This window comes from Centroberyx affinis, unplaced genomic scaffold (assembly GCF_046629955.1).
Source record: "Centroberyx affinis isolate AG114_WGS23_722 - 3 ecotype Tasmania unplaced genomic scaffold, CSIRO-AGI_Caff_v1 ptg002293l_1, whole genome shotgun sequence".
In the NCBI taxonomy this organism is placed as follows: Eukaryota; Metazoa; Chordata; class Actinopteri; order Beryciformes; family Berycidae; genus Centroberyx; species Centroberyx affinis.
The window spans coordinates 15,428-35,778 of NW_027280569.1; the positions used below are offsets into that span (position 1 = coordinate 15,428).

The 20,351-nt window shown below is 43.4% G+C and overlaps 1 protein-coding gene across 2 annotated transcripts; it reads right to left on the reverse strand.

Annotated features, from left to right (window-relative positions):
• Positions 1-350: 350 nt before the first annotated feature.
• lancl1 (LanC antibiotic synthetase component C-like 1 (bacterial)) lies at positions 351-10,735 on the reverse strand. Of its 2 annotated transcripts, none has more exons than XM_071532953.1 (10): positions 10,682-10,735; positions 10,171-10,320; positions 9,933-10,050; positions 8,049-8,259; positions 7,005-7,152; positions 6,114-6,260; positions 5,183-5,365; positions 3,401-3,577; positions 2,043-2,115; positions 351-1,853 (listed from the first exon to the last, which is right to left on the reverse strand). In XM_071532953.1, exons 2-10 carry the CDS (start codon positions 10,255-10,257, stop codon positions 1,777-1,779), a joined length of 1,221 nt encoding a protein of 406 aa, XP_071389054.1. In that variant the 5' UTR covers positions 10,258-10,320; positions 10,682-10,735; the 3' UTR covers positions 351-1,776. The 2 variants fall into 2 exon arrangements, with proteins under 2 accessions (XP_071389054.1, XP_071389056.1); XM_071532955.1 differs by lacking the exon at positions 10,682-10,735 and adding an exon at positions 10,498-10,587.
• Positions 10,736-20,351: the final 9,616 nt, after the last annotated feature.

The following is a 20,351-nucleotide window of genomic DNA, read 5'->3' on the forward strand; positions in this document are numbered from 1 at the left end:
GTCATGTCCCAACTCTAAAGATCAGTAGGACAAGAGCTGGAAGACTTTTGTGAAAGTGAGTGAGTGAATGAGAGCGAGAGACAGAGTGTGTGTGTGTGTGTGTGTGAGTGTGAGAGGGAGAGAGGACTGGGAAAACATGCCTGAGAGACCGCGCCCCTGGACAGATGAGCTCTATTTTTACTCCGATTTCTGCTGGAGGTGTTCAGTTTCTCCTCAACCAGGATGGGAGGTGGAGGTGGGGGGTGAAGAAAGTGAAGGCTGCAGCTCCTCGGGACTCTCTGGTAGACTAACCCCCCCCACCCCTCCCTCCTCCCATCCAAACCCCACCCATCCCACCCTGCACCCTCCTCATTACCCCTTCATGACTCCAGCTGGGTCAGCTTCCCGTCGTAAAGAAGCAGGTTGCAGGGGGGCTTAAAAAAGAGCCGTGGCATTGTGACGCTGCTAGTTTTCAGCGTGTTACGTGAGCCTTATTTGGAATAGAGACCAGGCCAGTTGAGCCAAGAGTCCCATGGAGGAGTCATGTATGTGAACTCACTTGCCAGCTAAATGCCTTGGAACTAAGAGGTTCAGGGTGACAGAGAAGTCACATCTGGCTCTCTCCTTCATTCATTCAATCGTTTTACCGCATGGTTTACAAGTTTAACTCCTCCAAAGCAGATCACACCATGAGTATTATTGAACTGCCAGTATCCATATCCAGATAGGCTATAAAAAGTGCATTAACTTATAGAATATATAGAATGAAAACATTAATTTCAACTGTAGAAAGAGCTATTTTTTAAATGACCAAGTTTCAAGGTGCATTCCTTTTATTGCGCCTGAATGTACTTAATTTGTCAGGTGAAGGTGATAGTCATGTGACATGATGTAATTCACAAGGAGGAAACTCTCTACTGCCCCTCTGTGGCTTTTCTCTGCCGTTGCATAGATGCCTCAAAACAGAAACAGAACTGAAATCTGCTCTAGAGCAATAGCTGTAAAAAGCTAGAAGGTTTATTATTCGGTTAGTGCAAAGGACAGGCCACAGTTTACATCATACCCAATGTCACGGTGTTGAACACTTTTACTGTGCCCATAATACATATTTTAGCAACACTGTATTATATACAGTACAACATAACTAGCTTTGCTGTTAAGTATATTCTCCATAAAGAAACATCCTATAGAATAGCAAACTAAAGCATCCATTCCTTACAGAATAACAGAAACATATGTAGCTGTAAAAAGCAAAGTGTTAACTAAACTCCAAAGTTTTACAAATATCGTACAATTACGTCTTAAGTCCGAAATTGCAAAATTACTTCCCTTCCGCTTTGATGCAACTTTATTCAACACCTTATTCGCACTTTATTCAACACCACAATCTGAGCAACATATAAAGCAGTAGTATTAATTTATGTACATAAAAGGAACCAAAAATCTAGAGAAGCCCTCTCCTTTGACACATCTTTGAGATAATTAGGTAGCGGAGCTGCGGGTAAAGGATTTATCCTGTTAATAAGATGTCAGGTTCCCAGTTAAGAGGAGTAGTTAAGACATGGCACACTGTCCAAAGCAATAGTCAAAGCCAACCACTGTGATGCAAATACCATCGACTCAATGACATGAGACCCCGCGGGATGAAGGAGTTGCCAAGTCCCCGGATAACATTTATGGAGGTGAACGCAGCGTATGAATGCATGAGTGTGAGAGAGAGAGGGGGAGCAATAGCGCGGGACTTCTTGTTGTCAAATTTTCCGTATTGTGGGTGGGGAGGGCTGTCTGCGGATACCTTTACACCTCAAAGGCTGGGAACCTAGATTTCATTGGCTGCAGGAGGTCGGCCAAGAAGTAGATGGTGCCTGCCATGCCTGCAAAGAAGAGACACAGTAAGTTTACACAACTTCATTCCATCACTATTAAAAAGGGACAAAAATAAATGACTTAAAAATGATTGGCTGGGAGATACCAATCTATTCATCGTTTATTTTTTTTTTAATGAAGCAGGCATTATGACAATGTGATATTTCTGGCTAATGGGACATGTCATCACATGTTACCTTCAAAAAGGGAGAAGGGTCTGTCTGGTGTCCTGCATCCGTGTTTCCCATAGTTCATGCACCAGTCTGCAAACTGGAGAGAGAGAGACATAGAGAGAGAGAGATAGAGGGAGAGACAGACAGACAGAGAGAGAAAAGAGAGAGAGAGACACACACACAGAGAGAGAGAGAGAGAGAGAGAGAGAGAGAGAGAGAGAGAGAGAGAGAGAGAGAGAGAGAGAGAGAGAGAGAGAGAGAGAGAGAGAGAGAGAGAGAGAGAGAGAGAGAGAGAGAGAGAGAGAGAGAGAGAGAGAGAGAGGCAGTGTCACAACAACACTCCCATTCCATTACAACAGGAGGCCGCATCTCGACCGTCTCAAGAGAATAGCGAGCAATGTCAACAACGGCTAAAAATTGTGCCCCTCTTAGTGAAATACTAGCATCTGCCGCGGTATCAGATTGTGACCACAATGTCACTCCGTCGCACTGGGAGCATGTAAGGGAGCTTCGCCGAGACATCTGAAGAGTCTATTTCCATCCTCTATGAATAGATCCATATTAATGAAAGTACACGTGGGACTCGTGCCACCTGGAACGCATCCAAAGAGTCCTCGCCTCCGACCGACTCCTGCCTGCGTTGACGCCGACTCGCACCGACAGCTACCAACCCATTGTCAATAAACATAAAAGGCCCCCGCTTCTCAAACCGCCCGCCGTTTCTTGAATAATTTTCGATTTTAAGGCTGGCGAGCGGCCAACTGTGTTATGGCTGGTGGTACTCTGAAGTAAGTTTAATATGACTTTCACATCTTACATCAAAGTCGCAGAGTGCTGGGTGGATGAGCAACACGCAGCCGCGGGATGCCACATTATGAAATGAGCTCTTTTGCTTGTTGTGGCTGCATTACACAGACTGTTAGAAATACAGTGGGTTGGAAGGAACGTGTATAACTCATAACTCTAGCTTGGAGGTTAGAGAAGCAGGCTTGTGACTGGCAGGTTGCTGGTTCAAATCCCTGCACCAGTGGAGGAATGAGAAATAGACTTGTTTTCATAATTTCTTGGCATAAAACCCAGCTAGAAGGTTCCAAGAATATAGATGCTGAGTCAACTTTCCATCGATAAGTAAAGTTTTAAAAAATATCATCACATTATCATCTGACTGCTACTAAAACATTTAATACCAGTTTTTGGTACCTGATTCAGATATCACTGAGCACTACTGAGGCATTAATCAAGCATTTGGAAACTTATTAGTTTGGATGCACTACAGGAGAGTCACAGTTATAATTTGCAGTTGTCTGACTACTCAAACGGCTGTTGGAATGGATGCAGATTACATTATGATGTCTACTGATGTGTCTTTTGTGCGCTCTAACCATGCAGGCTCTGTAAAGGTGCTTGGGGTCGTGGGTGTTCCGGTAGAGGGCCAGGAAGGCGTAGGCGTTGCCTGCAGCGCCGTGGCAAAGCCCGTAGCCCTTCTTCAGCAAGCCCCACCTCCACACCACCTCCCCACACTGCAGGGCGTATTCCATGTACTGAGGCACGCCGAACACCTGGAACAAGGAACAAACTATACCCATTTTGGGAACATTTTGCTGCCTGAAATTCATCAGTCAATACATCGAAAATACAGATGCTTCTATTCTTAAAAACAAACCTTTTTGCAAGCCAAGGCCATAAGATGACTCATAACTTTAATAGTAAGCCACTACATGCTTTCATTTTCATCCAGCAACCATTTTGTAAGAGTGGGAATTCATGCTTGTGTGAAGCTTAATGGGCACAAGATGACACTGGCACATCTGCATGGCCACAATGGGAAACCTGTAACCTTAACAGGGGCTCCAAACTAGATTTGGTGGGATGATTTGTGGAATCTCAGAAAACATATTTCTAATAAATTATGATATTTTTCACTTTTGTTATAAATTTTCAGCATCTTCCAGAAATTAATCAGTAAAAAAAAAAAAGAAAAAATAGCAAAAAAATAATAATTTGCTGTCAAAGTTCACCATTCTTCACTTTATACTTGAAATCCAAGGATGCAAGCCATAAAGGTTGCAAAGTGCTCCTGCAGCACTTTGAATAACGGCATTCTCTAAATGCTTTATGTGTCAGATTACATAACGAGGGGCACTATGAAGAGAATGACACCAGGGACTAATCCAGATGTAAACACAACACAGAGAGCCCTCTAAAATAGACATCAACACTGCTTTGTCAACTGTGTCGGTATGACTATATTTGCTCGGCTGTAAATGCATTACTGCTTAGCAAAAACAAAACAAAACAAAACAAATAAACCCTCTTCACCACTAGATGGCACTATGACCCTGCAAGAGAAAAGTATTTCTTTTTAATCTCTGAGTATTTTGCTGCATGTTGGACTAAGAGTAGACGCTATGTTGTGAACAACAGTCAAACATTTAAAATTTGGAAAGGAATATGAAACAAACTCTCATGACACCAGTTGTTACTGTGCAACTATGTTTCAAGGTAGCGCTCTTGATAGCTTAATTCATCTCGAGTGTCAAACTGAAGAGTTTCATTCCAAAATGAAACAGCCACCATTTGAAAAGCATGACAAAATGACTGAAAGCACAAAATGAAACCGAATAATGGCACTTTTTCAAGGATAGAGGGTAAGTTAAGTCACTGATTGGCAAAATGTAAATCACATTTACAGACAGGATCCTCTATATTTTAGAGCAGTGATTCTCAAAGATTTTCACATCAAGGACCCCTAAATTAGACACATTAGGGCCACGGACCCCCATTTGATACGTTTTTGTCTCTCTAACAAAATCTGAGAATATTTTTATTAGATATGATTTTGTCCAAAATTCTGTAACTATCTGTATTGTAGAAAGAGAGATAACAGTGAAATTATGATACTGAACTATGAAAGAGTAATTCTTCTACATTCGCTAATTGTGTTAACTTCTTGTGAATGAATTAATGGTGAACAATTCATCAATTTGCCTGGGACCCCCTGGAACCCCCTCAAGGACCCCTGGTGGTCCCCAGACCCTAAGTTGAGAACCACTATTTCAGAGACGAATGACAACCTTCAGATTGATTTTTTCCTCAAAATTTATGGCGATTTATAGTGTTTTGAAACAGATCCCTTCAGTTTTAACATCCACATCAATGTTCACCTTGTAGGCCTGCAGAAGCATGTAGATCACCCCTGGGGCTCCATGGCACCAGTGCACCAGCAGGTCATGCTCGTCCCCGATACCGGGAGGATAGTTTCCTGAGGGGAACTTGAGGCGGCAGACCAGGTCCACGCTGGGCTTCACCAGCCTGTGCACCCTCTCCTCTCCAGAGATAAAGCCTGGCTGTGAGGAGAGAAGATTACACAACGTTATAGTGAAGACTAGCAAGCAGGTGGCGACTTCAGTACAATTCTAATTAGCTGGCAAGAGCCAGACTGGCTTCTGCGTTGCAATACTTGCAACCAGCGTCGGAAATTAACTTTTCGTCTCACCTGCCAAGGGCTGGTAAACTAATAAATGTACCTGCCAAGAATAATTTTTACACGCCAAAATAATTAATATGCTTTCTTCACAGAAACAAATCACCCTACCTGTTTTCAATTCTATTTTGTGTCTAGAATCAAGTACTGCAAGTTATTATGTACCAGATCAAGTTTGTAATTCATCACGAAGTGCAACAGATTTCAAAATTACAAGAGAGCAGGTGACCCTTATTGATTTATCTGCCAAGACAAACTCTACCAGCGTTTGGCGCTTGGCGGGTGTTAATTTCGGACCCTGCCTGCCAACCATTAATGAGAGTTCCTGTAGAAATTGTTGAAGTTGTGGAAGAAATTGGCATCTTAAATCAAGCGTGAAAAATGCGTCTGAGTTTGTGCAAGAGTGTGTGTATGTGTGTGTTTGTGCCCCTTTGTTAAAGGACTGGACTACATTATTTCCCGTAAAGGCTGTGAAACCACTGGCAACTATAAGATCAATGTGATGGAAAAGGAACTGAAGAGAGACAATGGGAAAAACACAGCGCCGAATTCATCCGCCCACCCAGAAGTAACAGAAAAATACGTCGGTCTGCGCTGCCTATGGGCTTCACCTGCATGAGGAAGTAGTAGATGCCAGCCAGGCCGTGAGCGGCTCCGACGTACTGCTCCTGGTACCACTCGAACATCAGGGGGCTCCGGTCCTGGATCCGGACCCTCCTGGACAGGTTCTCGCCGGATGCCAGCACCGCCTCGTTGATCTGAGGGAGGAAACAACATATCAGCTCATAATCCCACCTCATCTGTGTGCACTGAAGAAATCAATAGAGATTAGTTAATGTTAAGTGGACTTCAATGAGTGCAAGAAAGAGCAAATTAAGTGACAAATAAGATTCCACATCATAGGTTTCAAGATGGCGCCGTACTATGGCGACTTGGTGTTGCTTACCTTATGTCTTACTTTGCGTTCTATGTGTTTTAAGTGTTTCACGTCATTGTTAACCATCCTTGTCCCTCTCTGTCCGTTTTAAGTGAGCTTGCCAAAGCAAATCCCAATCAATGAAGTATTGAATGAACGAAGATTGTTAGTGGCGGTGTCCTAGAGGTTAGATAGGCGGGTTTATGACTGGAAGGTCGGTTCAAATCCTGGACCGGCTGGAAAAATCTCAACATCTGAATAAGTAATTATATGAAGGTTGCACACTTCTCTCCATATGAAAATATTTATTTTACATCACCAACATGTTTCGGCATTATGCCTTCTTCAGGGTGTCATGACAATAAAAGTTCACCAAATCTCAACAACTACCAACAGTAGCGTAGTGTGAATGTACTAGGCAGGTACCGGGTGTGAATGAGTGCCACAGCAGGGTGTTGCACTGAGAAAGCAAGCATTCTCAGTCAACCTTCCCCCGGATAAACAAAGGTTCAAAAATAGAAGTACATCTGCAAGAAATAAAGTTCACTCACACTTCCAACACGGTGCAATTCTGATTATCACCCACCTGCTGTATGTACTGCATGGGGATCATGTCTTGCCCGAGCTGCTGGTTGACGAAGATGAGGGAGTAGAGGTAGCCCATCCGGCCGTACAGCAGCTCATCTGGCAGCCCGCCTGAACCCATCACCACAGTCTGGTGGAGCTGCAGCAGTCTGGGGGAGAAGCACATTATTATATTCATGCAGTCACGATGACCTTGTGTCGTAGCTGGCGGTCACATCCAGTCAAAAGTGGCGGACATGTATCTCATTTTGGTGAGAAGGGGTTATTGTGACTGACTGACTGACTGTGAGTCTGTACTTGCGTGGTTGGGAAGCTTTGGCAGCGGCGCCCAGCAGCCACAGTGTGTTACACAGTGGGGGGGGGGGGGGGACATCTTACCAAGAGGCTACCTACAGTCTAGACGTACACAGAGAAGCACTGGAACAAACAAAATTGAACAAAAAATGCAGGTGGTGTACACACACTTGTCCCATTATTGGAAAATCTCAAACATATCTTTAGAATGCCGGTTAACCAAATATATTTTGTATTTTTGATAGCCACTCATGATGTTAGCTACTGTGGCCTTTTGGTGGGATAAATACATTTGGAGGGATAAATAAAGCATGAAACCAAGTGTGCATCTTGAATTGTCTTTATAAGCTATGTTGGCCTTCACATATTTGGCTGTTTACACTGTCAACAGACTGTAAAATACTAAGAATTAACATATTTGTAACAGGTCTAGAGGTCTGCTTGCATCATTAGTAGTATGCAAGTACCTGCAAGTACCATCACCCATTACAAGTACTACACAGTATCTGTAGATGCAAAGCTCTGTTGGTAGTGTGCCTTTTTTGGCTAACAAGCATAGAAAGAGAACCCCTTCACATGAACCAACATGAAAGTGACACTGGGGATTAATTCAATATAGGCAAGTGATCAGGAACATACAAAACAAAGGAAAACAAAGGCAGAAAGCAGGAAAGTGATCAACCATCAGAAGTGAATGGGAATTATCTGTCCAAATACCTGACCAAACTGAAAAATCATCTTCAAGCCTGACCTGTTGATGCACTCGTCAGCCTCTTGCGCCCTCTGCAGGCGATAGTAAACCACTGCAGCCACAGCCAGAGGCCCTGCATCTCCGCACAGGAAGGTGACGTCATGGCGCCGCGTCAGACACTTCAGGCTGTGGCTCACATAGTCCAGAGCCTTCTGGAGGAAGGAGGGCTCCCTGAACACACTGTGGAGGTGCAGGTAGAGCAGAGCAATACCTGCGGATAGACAGATGGATGTCACCGTTTTAGCATTTGGTAGGATGCTTTTTTTTTTTGGTGTCTTAGAAATGTTTTCTGTCAGGATGGGAAGCCTCAGAAACCATATCTTGAATCGGGCCACACAATTAATAGCCTATAAAATTAATAATCAAAGAATACTGGCACACCGGCAACACTGAAGCATGAAACTAGAATGTCGGCTGTAGCTGAAAATAATTTGGAATGATATGCACTAGGGCAGCACAATTAAACTAAAAAACAACCAAAGTATTTACTATCACCATTTCGCAAAAAGGCAGCAGCTTTTCAAGCGGAGGAAAAGGTGTTTCAGACATCCCTCTGAATGTTTTCTGATGTTATGCGTAACCCCGGGTCTACAAATTAAATTGCATGTCGCCTGTCGTTATCTTCAAGCTGAACAAAACTAAGCATTAGCGTATAATTTTTCCACACACCAAATTATTTTCCCCAAGTACTGAAAAACAAAATTATATACAGGACCAGTCAAAAGTTAGGACACACCACATTTTTCTTTATTTTTAAGATTTTCCGCATTTTAGAATAATAGTAAAGACATCAAAACTATGACATAACACAAATGGAATTATGCAGTGACCAAAAAAGTGTTAAACAAATCAAGACTATCTTATATTTTAGATTCTTTAAAGTAGCCGCCCTTTGCCTTGATGGAAAGGCAAAGGCTTTGGAAAGAAATTCATACATAGGATCAACTTCACTCTTTATATTTGTCCTAGAAACAAATTTCAAGCATTGAAGCATAAGCCTTTAGATCAGAATGGTTTTAAGAGGATGATAAACATAGTACATTCAATCAGGTGTGTCCAAACGTTTGACTGGTAGTGTAGAAAAAAACTGTCTGCAACGAGCATCACAATAAGATATACTGTATATAAGATTCAGCAAAGGAACTGCAATATGATTTTTTGTCAACATTGTGCAGCCTTAATGAGCAATTTGCACTGTTGCGATTTGTTTCATTCAAAGCACATGATGTCACTGCACATGCTTGGTTTTGAAGACAAAGCTGTAGCATACATGGCACTAGGGCTGGGAGATACAGTATATCATATAATATTGATATCGTGATATGAGACTAGATATCGTCTGGGATTTTGGTTATATTGTGAAATAACTTAAATGTTACTGCTTCCTGGTCTTAAAAGTTGCGTTACAGTAATAACTGATACAATTTTCTGAACTTATTAGCCTGTTCTGGCTGAGTAAAATGAACAGTGATTGGCTTTACCTGCTCATCATATCCACATTACTTATTACTGACTATACATTACTATTACCTAGTACATTACTATTAAATCTTTTATCTTAGTACCTATTTCTGCTATTACTTTCCTACTTGAATTATACTTGACTTCCTTGGCATTGTCTGCCAATTGCTGCTGTGGTACCTGAATTTCCCCAAGTGGATCAATAAAGTGCTATCTCATCTTACCTTACTGATTACTAATGATCATTACTAATTTTCTAAATGTTCTTGGGTGTAAATATCCTATGAAAGCACAAATACTCATCCCCAAAATATCGTCACATTATCGCTATCGAGGTCTAAAATATTGTGATATTTGATTTTGTCAGTATCGCCCCGGTCCGGCCCTACATGACACCCAGCAGAGGTTTAATCCTGTCCTCACCTGACCAGCCGGTGTAACTGGTGCAGTCTCTCGGGTCAGCAGACTTCAGCCCATTTTCCATGACAGCCAGAAGCTCACTGACCTTGCTGCTCAGCCGCTGGGCAAACTCTGATGTGAGCTGACGGGAATAATAAAAAAAAAAAAAAAGGAAAAAAAAAAAAAAAAAAAAAAAAAAAAAGGATTAGGCGCACATTAAATGCACAAACACTCATAATACAGTACATTCCTGATGCATTACCTTCCCCTGAGAGTCAAACAGTGCTTGTGTGGACGCAGGCCTCCCATCGTAGTCTGCATAGGGATTCATCAAAGCTCTCGTCTCCATTTTACACCTAATCGTCTCGGTACTGGCTGTGCTGGTTTTTAACTAGGTCAGATAAAAATGAATCTGCAGAAAAAGAGGTGGCAAAACGAGCAGCAGACACACAGACGACAGGGGAAAAGAAACCGTGAGTATACAGTGAATACAGTGAGCTAGCAAGCTTATAACACTATTTGTCCGCAGTATATAGTCATACACAGCACAGCAAGCCTATTCTGTACGGCCACACACACCCACACATACCATTACTGTACAGACTAAAGACAGATAAGCTGGTTGCAGCGGCTAGTAATCTTAGCTCCATCGCTCAAGCTAACAGCGACGATTTGCAAGCCCAGCCGTAAGCGTGAAATAAAATGATTAAATGCAATACTAAGGCGGGAATAAACACCAACATGGTATAATTAAAACTGCGTGATAGCCCTACCACTGCAGGTGATGTACTGTTGTTGATGTAGAGCCCCTTTCTTCTCTTCACGGGTGTTGGTTGGATTGTAGCGTTAGCTAGCGCGCTGCTGCCACCTGCTGTCTCGGAGGTATTACTACTGCTCACAAAACCCGTATATTTCTCTACCTCAGTCGTTTCCAAAGTGGGGTCACTGAGGGGGTAGCACTCAGCAGGGGGGGGGGGGGTGGTCCCAGCAAAATGAGGACTATAGTTTAAATTCACTGTTATTTCATTCATTCAGAGTTGGGACAGTGAGAGATTAAAATGGGGATTTTGATTGTTTTGATCAAAGGGTTTGCTCCTCGTCTCCTCGCTGCTACATATCTCCCCACCCATCAAATCATATCCAACATCTGAAGGGGGTCTCTCTGTGAAAAATCGGATCAAATGCTGGTCCATGGCCGAAGGCGTGTCTATTAGGGGAGGGGGGGGGGGGGGATGCTTGACTTGAAAAGGGTTGGGAATCCCTGCTCTAGTGATTTGAACCCCAACAGATTAAAGTGCAAAAATGGAGGAATATTGCAGTCCTGGATTTTCTGTTGCACACAGCTATAGTGGAGTTTGGTCGACTATTACATACATGTGGAGTGGAGTGGGAGAATCTAACAATAGCTGTTTACGAAATTAGCTAGATACCCTGCGGACTGCAGTGTGTAATGATCCCCTGGGAGCCCAGAACGACTTTGAGGCATATGTGTCTAATTTTAGACATTAGCTTTTCAACATGTATGAGTGTGTGTTTCTCAAGCAATCGCATGATCATATGCACCTGCATGAGCTTTTAAAGCGACTCCCCATTGACCATTCCACACTGATTCTGCAAATGACTTTCACACAAATAAGACAAGAACGGGGACTTTCACAATTCACGATCGCAGGGTGGAGCACGGGTTTACACACGTCGCTGCCATGGAAACATCGTATGCCGCCCCGATCTGCTTTTGACCTTCTGCAAAAAACCTAAACAACATCTCACTCCTCTGGTTGTGCGGTGATAATTACTGTAGTCATGGAGAACACAGAGCCTGGTATTGATTCGCATTCTGCCGAGTCTCGCTGCTGGCGCTCCGCATTCCCACTTATTGCAGAGAAGCAAGCTGCACCAGCCTTGTAATCTCCTTTTGAATATTCTGTCCAGTGCATGGCACAGCAGACAGAGAGAGAGAGAATACATTGTTGTGGCAGTTGAGATTGCACATTCAAAGAGAGAGTGCGCTGGGATATGGATAAATCTACTGAAGGGCTTTGATTACTATTCTCTCTCGGTTAATATGCCTCAATCCTTTCTCTTCCTTTCCCCCTTTGCACCCCATCAGTTTTCTCTCTGTTTTTTTTGGAGAGGGCCCTCTGATCAAGACTGTGCATAATTCATCAGAGACTAAGGATAACTGAGTCCTAATTAAACGATGGGTCGGACCAAAAAAATGGGTTGCCAGTCTCCATCCACCACCGTGGATTATATTAAATGTCCCCGCAGGGCTCGGGGAGTACAGGCGTGTTTTCATAAACCTGGACCAAAGAATCCTCATTGACTCCTGGTCTGAAAAGTTTAATTAGCCTTGATCTACAGAAACGGCGTTAGACATCTAAGTATTTATACTGTGGGGTATCGAATGATGGTTTTTAGATAATACGCATCATTATCAGTCAATAGTTTAGAGATTACATTGCTTTGATGATAACTCAGCAGATGAGTCATCCAGCTTTGCCTCGCTGTGCCTTGGATTCTGCCTGGTGGGTTGTTTTTTTTTAACGCCTTGATGTAACAATGTTTAGAGTTGCTTATGCCCAGGATTTTTACTTTTGATGTTGCCTTCCTGCTCCTTATTTTAATTATCGGTGTAACCTTGTCTTTGAACAGGGCAAATGAAGCTGACAACTAGATTGGCCAAGGCACATAAGAATTTGTTATTGTCATCATTGTCACTCTTTGTTGTTGGCGTTTACCTTTGTGCTTTTCGTATATGCTTATTTACCTCCTCCTTCAGTGAGAGGAACCTGGCTGCCATCATTTCCATATCAATTGACCGGGCTGCAGGTGAAGGCTGGTCATGTAACACAAAGTATAGAGCCTTTGCTCATACCTTGGGACTGTTTTACCTTGCCTTGAGGGACAGAAAATGGAAATGAGGCTCAGAATGCAAAAAAGATTCAGCCAGAGACCTTCGGGCTTGATTAGAGCTTCTCTTTGAAAGATCCAGTTATTGTGTTGAGTCTCTCTCATGGTTCACCTGTGGGGAAAACCAGCTTCATGGAAGGAAAATATTCATTAGAGGCGGTATTGATCATCATTATTTGTTTCCAGCACAGGCCTGCATCCAGATTGCTGCTCCAATCATGCATTTTCTATTTTTAAAGACTAGAAAGGCATTTGTTTCTGTATTAGACAGCGCACAGCGGATAGAACCATGAGCTAGATTTAATACCCTAACATAACAAGTACATGGTATGTGTATTAACCCACTCGAGCAACATAAACACCCATAAATAGTGTGTTTTCTCATGTCGGTGATGCATGGTAATGGAATAACAGCAAAGAAAAATGATTCACAGCATCATGTGGTTGTCTTTGGCTGGATTTTAAAGGATGCACACACCTGCTGAATAGGATCCAAGACATGTGAACACAATCTGACAGCCTGACAAACTGAACTTAGGATCAGTCGTGACTGATTTGCCCCCCCAGACCGTCACCTCTCTCTCTCTGCCTCTCACACTCCCCCCCCTTCCCCTCTCTCTATCCCTCCTCTCTCTCTCTCTCTCTCTCCTACCACTCTTTTTCCTCTCACACACACACGCACCTGATATTCACATGGACAGACCGCCTGCTGCTAGAGTTGAACGCTGCCAGCGGAGTGTCTCGGCAGACTCCGAGCCGTGATGCACAAAGCCGAGCGCTTGACCCCCAATCGTAGCCTGCAGCATATTCTCCTACTCCCCCTGCAAAGAAAAAACTCAGTCGGAGTCAGAGAGAGGCCCTCTATACCTTTTTTTTCTGTCCAACACTGTGTTTGGAGGTTGTGAGTGAAGCAAATGGTTGCTCCGATGCCGTACACAGTCAGTATTTTACCAGAGGGAAGACTACCTTGAATCTAGGATACACAGACCCGCTTTAGGTCCTTGGCTGACTTGCACATTTTCTTGGCCGCAGTGCTGGACGGCGAGGTTATTTCACCAAATCTCATCATTCGACAGGAGCAACACAGTTTCAGGTCATCAAGGTCTCTAGTTCTTTTTACGGGAACACAATCTGGTTGGCTAGAAACTGTAGCCTTCTGTATTATTACTTGCCTGGGAAAGTGTATTGCAGAAAAAATCCATCTTAACGAGTCATTTATATTTATATTCATATTCATATTCAGCCTTCAAATCGTATTTTTGTTAAGCCAAGAGTAAAATTCTGCCAGTGAGGAGAGATAACTCTACTTGTTTCCAATGCAGCTTCACTTGTTTCAGGAATGCTCTAGAAATGAGTGTCAGTATCCTGAAGTCAGAATAAGGCACTTGATTCTACAAAATTCTTGTAAAAAGTTGATTTGCATTGGAAACAAGTGAAACTATCAAACCCTATTGGGAGATTTAAGAAAATTATGATTTTAGGACCCAATAATAGACTAAATGACTCATTAAGATGGAGATTTTTGCAGTGTGATATCTACTCTACAAAAGATGCTCGCTTTTTGGGAGTTGGCGTTTTCTTTTTTCGGTGCAAGCGGGACTACGGGCTGCAATTTTACCTCTGCCTGATCACAGGTTTGGATACCGCTCCCATAGAGGAGCTGACGCGGCGTGTGTGAGCGTTTCCCTTTTTGCCACCTTTGATTTCCGTTCTTGACAGCAGAGGTTATTTAGCTGTACAAAAAAGTCCTATAATTAAATCCTCAATTTGAAGAGGAATGGTGGAGGGAGAAAAACCTTCTATTGAGGACCCCCCCTGTGTTCCCCCCTCCCCACCCGCCCCCAAGTGGACGGGATCCATTTCAGTCCCAGGGAACGGCCTGACAGCTGAGATAAAGAACATTCTGGTCTCTGACATGCTGCCATGGCCCCATCTGTGGCAGCGCTAAAAATACACCCAGTCTGGTGTCGCCATACCAGTCAACTGTCTGGGAGGGGGGGAGAGGGAGAGCTGGGAGGAGAGAGAGAGAGAGAGAGAGAGAGAGAGAAAGAGAGAGAAAGAGCGAGAGAGAGGTGACAGGCAGATAGACAGATATAACTTGAAGCGCTGGAGACGGAGCAGAAAGAAAGAAAGAGGAAGAGACTGAAACAAGGGAGAGAAAGAGGGAGGGAGGATGAGTGAAGGTAATAGAGAAGAAATAGATAAGGAATCAGTCAAGAGAGAGGGGGAAGGGAGGGGTGGGGGGTGGGGGGGGCACCATATTGGTACCATGGGACATAGAAAGAACCACTTCAGACATGAGCAGTGTACTTGGTGGTACTAAACCTTCTTAGCTCACCCACTACATGACAAGCATACACAGAATGGTGAATTGTCAAATAGCATAAATCTCTCTGAATCCCATTTGATGCCTATTTGGGGCATTATATTTGATTCAAAGGAGAAGCCTATAGGCTGCAAATGTACATTATTACACAAGAGAAATAAAGGACTTGAATCAGCCAGTTGGGGCTTAATGACCAAATGCAATAATGTCTGACTCGCTGTTCATTATCCCACTTATTACACGGCTACTTACCAATTCACCAGATAATCGTTTGACACGTAATATTGATTTGAAATGATTTTATTACAAGGTGAAGTAATTTACAAGCCTCTGCCAAAAGATAGTTAAGCAGGACTGCAACCATAGAACCTCCTGTACCAACCATGGGTGACACTGTGGCAGAACTGTAACCATAGAAACATAAATCAATCCAATAAGATTGCCTGTAACCACAGCAATGAAAAGTTTTGTGCTCTTTGGAAAATATTGTAAAAAATCTTTCATGTTTCCAACCTAGGTTAGCTGGATGTCTGCAGTAACCAAGGACTAATGTTTTTTTTTCACAAGATGGCGCTAGTTAATTTGATTAGACATCAGCAACCCGATAGCTGGACTGCGGAGTGATATGATTTGATGTGTAACAGCGGCCTGTTATTAGCTGCTCAGGTGCACCTCTATAAGAGCCAGGCTGTGTGTTTGTTGGTTTGTTGGTTCTTTCGTTCACGCGTAATGCTTTGCGTAACGTTTTACAATGTGCAGTGCTTATTTTTAGGCTTGGTTCATACATTCTGTGTGGCTAGAGAGACATGCCATCTGTGTACCTTGGCATTCATGCTTGCCGCACTTCTCATGACAATCACACACCTGGAAACTCCAGTACTTAAGTGGTGCTGTAAATAATTCTTTCCACATCCCCCAACAAGAAACAATAACCCAACTGGAATGAGCCAGTAGTTCTGATTTCTCTTTATTCAGACAATCCTGTGGCGCCGTCTGCGTTGTTTCAAATGCACAACTCCAATGCACCTAGTCATTCTGGCTGCAATTACATCATTTTGACTCCGTGCACTGTGTTGCGCCCATGTCTGTGTGAAGCATAAACCAGCTTTAAAGTTGTGTTTATATTTAAGCGAAACAACAAGCTACGTTAACAAGCGTGATGTTGTAACCTCTCCAGCACAGTGGGGGGGGGCGTGAATAACAAGTGAATAACAACACGCAACATTTCACCATGTGTCTTCTTTGTGTGGTCTGGGTATTCTCTGATAGAGGGGGTTCAAAGTTCAGTTTATTCAAAATTCCTCGAAAACTCAGACCAACACTCGACCAACACAGTGGTCGAGTTGTGCACAAAATCTTTCTTGCGCTAAAATGTGAACATAGCTTAAGAGCCCTGGATAAGGGAAATACAGTGTGCACTCGTACACCAGACAGTACGGTAGAAGTCACACAAGCATCAGCCAGTTCTAGGTTAAGCAGTACATCCAGATATACCAGGAAGTAGCTGCGTGATTTTCTAGCTGTAGTGACTAAATCAACGCATTAATTTTTAACGTCAGCATGGTTTGACTCACTCCAATCCACCCCACCCCTCCACCTGAGCACGTCTAAAGTGATAGTGCAATTGTTCTTTGCATGTTTTATTTATTCATTTAATTGTATAATAATGTTGTTGCTTTTCCACCCTGACAAGAATATAATTCTGGGGGAAACACTGAATACTTGTACATTTTTGGCATAAAAATGGTCAAAATTAAAGAGCTATTGGTGACTTAAATGCAAAAACATCAGTATCGGCACTGGCTTTCAAAAATCCACATCGGTCGAACCCGAAAGTGTGTTGTTGACGGGTTATGCTCCAACTAGAAGAATGGATCTATTATTGCCAAACTACAGGGGTTTCAAGTTTGTGACCGTGATGTCGCATTGTACCAATGAAACACGTGACGCTATCATCAGCGAAGCAGTGAAAGAAAGTTTTGCTCAGATTGACACAGACGCAGACAAAAGAAAGCTGATTACAGGGAACGATTTAAAAAAGGCACCGCGATGCCCACGTTCTCTTTCCCTCTCGCCCACAGCAGCCCCTCTCTCGCTGAAATTGAGTTATGAAAATTTGATCAGGGTCTTAATCTAAAAAGCGCTCGTCTCTCCTTGCACTTTAACAGCAATCTGTGTGATGGGGAACAGGATAATCAGAGAGGCATTTATTGTGTGAATAAGAGACGCCGTGGCAGAATGGTGATGTTTTCCCTGTCAACATGCACATGGCTCCCTGTGCTGCACAGACCTGGGAAATAGGCATTGTTCTGAGGAACAATGGTGGAAAGAAAGAGTACTAGAACTACTCAAGTAGAAGTACTATGGCTTATTTTACTGAAGTAGAAGTAAAAGTACTGTTGGATGTGATCTTTTCCATGCAGCTCAAACGATGAGAGGACAGAGTTCAACTTTGTTTCCTTTCATTGGAAAATTTGTAAATTAAAGCCAGATTACTCTTCTTCCACAGTTTGTCAATTTACGTTGGTCCAGTTTCTGATGTTTATGGAAAGCCACAGAATTTGTACTGTGATGGATGTGATTTAAAATGTTTGCTACATTTTAAATCACATCCATCACAGTACAAATTCAATACTTCAGCAACCATGTACTTAAGTAAAAGTAAAATTATTTACTTATTACTGACTACTCAAAAAAGTACAAGTACACAAAAAAGCAACTCAAATACAGTCACTTGAGTAAATGTAATTAGTTACTTTCTTGCTTGGGAATGGCAGGTCGTCTTCAATTTCAAATCCTTGACAGTTGTAATGTACCCTACTTTGTCACTGCATATGAATGACTGTGATTACCAATTGGCTTTCTCGCCTGAACTCCACAGCTATACTAGTTGTATGAGCATGCACTGGCTCCTACCTGAACAATGCATGGCATCTCCCAGTAACCTGTATCTCATTATCTAGACATACAGCGTTTTAGGAGTTGCATCAAGCAATTTGGCTCCTATTCAGACTACTCCAGTGGGACGCTTTGCTGCAATACAGTAAAAGCCCACTAGGTGGAAGCCTTGTAATGACTAGGCCCAGCCTGATAAATTTAGCTTCAGATGGTTCCTGCTGGCGCTCTGTATGTGATTGCTTTCTTCATCATAGGTATGACTGTGAAAATCGATTCCCTTCTTTAATCTTCTAAAAATATGGGCCTATTGTTTCTAATGACACCAGGCCTGCATTTGTTTCTTTCTTTTTCTCCTGTCACCCTCCTCCTCCACCTCCGTCCGCCGGTATTTGGCATGGCCATCTGCACCCAGCGCACAGCCACGCTGAGTGCCCCCTCTCCCCCTTAATGGTTGATCCTCAGCAATGGGGACTGTTTAGCTTTCCTAATTAGGGAGCAAATGCTAAGCACTTGCACAGGCTCCCTGAGTGGACTTAATAAACAGGCTCCTCATTAAAGCCAGGCACCGCTCTGATTGTGCGGAGCCCTGAGACCCCCCACCGCCATGCCAACCCCCCTCCACCCGTTTCATCGCTCGCTCAGCACCCCAGGGAGGCCTCCGGCATGGAGGGAGGCACGGATACGCTCATCCAAAAAGGTCTGGGAGGGGTTGAAATTAAGATTCGGTGTGGTCCGTAGACCTTAAGCTGCCCCCTCTAGTCCCAACGCCCAAAACACACACACACACACACAACCAGTTCTTAAACTTACTGGAGGAGAGAGAAAGAGAGAAATTCAACTTAGAGAGGGATGAGAAAAGTGTGACTCATTCAGGGAATATCAGATTCTGGGAAGACGTAAAGTAGAGGTGGGGGGATGTGGAGGTGGGGGGTGGGGTGGAGTGGGGGGAAGAAGGGAATGGGGGAACGGAGGAGTGGAGGTGGGGAGGCAGAGGCTGGAGAGCTGGAGAGATAAAAGGTGGCGCCCAATCAGATAGTTGGACAATGCATGACTCACTGGAACCGGCTGAGGCAGTCAATGCAACAGTGGATTATGACAACAGCTGTGATTACTCACCACATTTGCATTGAGTGTATGTGTGTGTGTGTGTTTGTTTTTGTGCAGGTGCGCATGCCTTTGTGTGTGTGTGTGTGTGTGTGTGTGTGAGAGCATGTATACTAGGGTTACAAAAATGATATATTGGGCGATATTTCAATAACAATGGGATATTGGTCAGTCAATGGCAGTGTGTAAAACCTAGAATGAAACCTACCTCACTCTGCCTTAAGGAGCTGCTAACCAAACTCAGAATTTCATTAGCATGGGTGTCAATGGAGAGTCCCATGATGGTCTAAATGCTGTTTCAGAGGCTTTTCCACTCTGGTCATTTAAATAAACAAAATATTGGCACAAAATACTGTCCATCGGCGGCTTCAATCCAAAAACCTTCAAAACCCACATCGGTCGACCCCTACACACCCATGCGTGTGCATGCATGCTCATGGTTATATCCGTGTGTCCACCTCACAAGCATGCAGATACCACAGGCGGGCTGTCTTGTGCAGAGACGCAGACTAACAAAGTTCTCTCCGCTCCAAAGACTGATGACATGATTGGGAGGCCGCACACGATTCTCATCGCCTCCGCCTCCCTCCCTCCCCTCCTCCCCCACGGAGCTGACGTTCTTGCCTCGCCGCGGGGAAGCCCGCTCCGACACTTAGGCTAACAATCGGCTAACAGGTAGAGCTACCTGGAACCCCTCTGTGAGTTGGAAGACACGCTGAGCGCGTCTCATCATTCAAAATCACATTAGTCCACCACGCCTGAAAACAAGCCGGGTACAAAAAGAAAATCAAAGGCTGTTTATTCGCGTTTTAGTCGGTGTTTAATTAGACATACAACACATTGTAAACTGTTTTATGCTCAAGGGCCACACTGAAAGTAAGCCTGTGACTTTCATGTGTTTTATTGGCATGGTGGCGATCACTGCTCATTTTAGCAACTGAATTCTTCTCCTATTTATTCCAAACAAACCGCTGTTGCTGCTGCCAGTAGCATAAAACACATCGCTTCCTGCAGCAGAGGATTTTTTTCCCCAAGAAAGAGCTACCAGACGCCGGGTGTTCAGAACAGCAAATGTAAAAGCTTTCATGAACTGAATAAGGTTGTATCACTACTGTGTTATATCAATCAGTTATAGAGAGAAGCAAAACAAGTTTATTTGTATGAAAACGCCAGGGATTAGTGCTTTCAATGACTAAACCAGG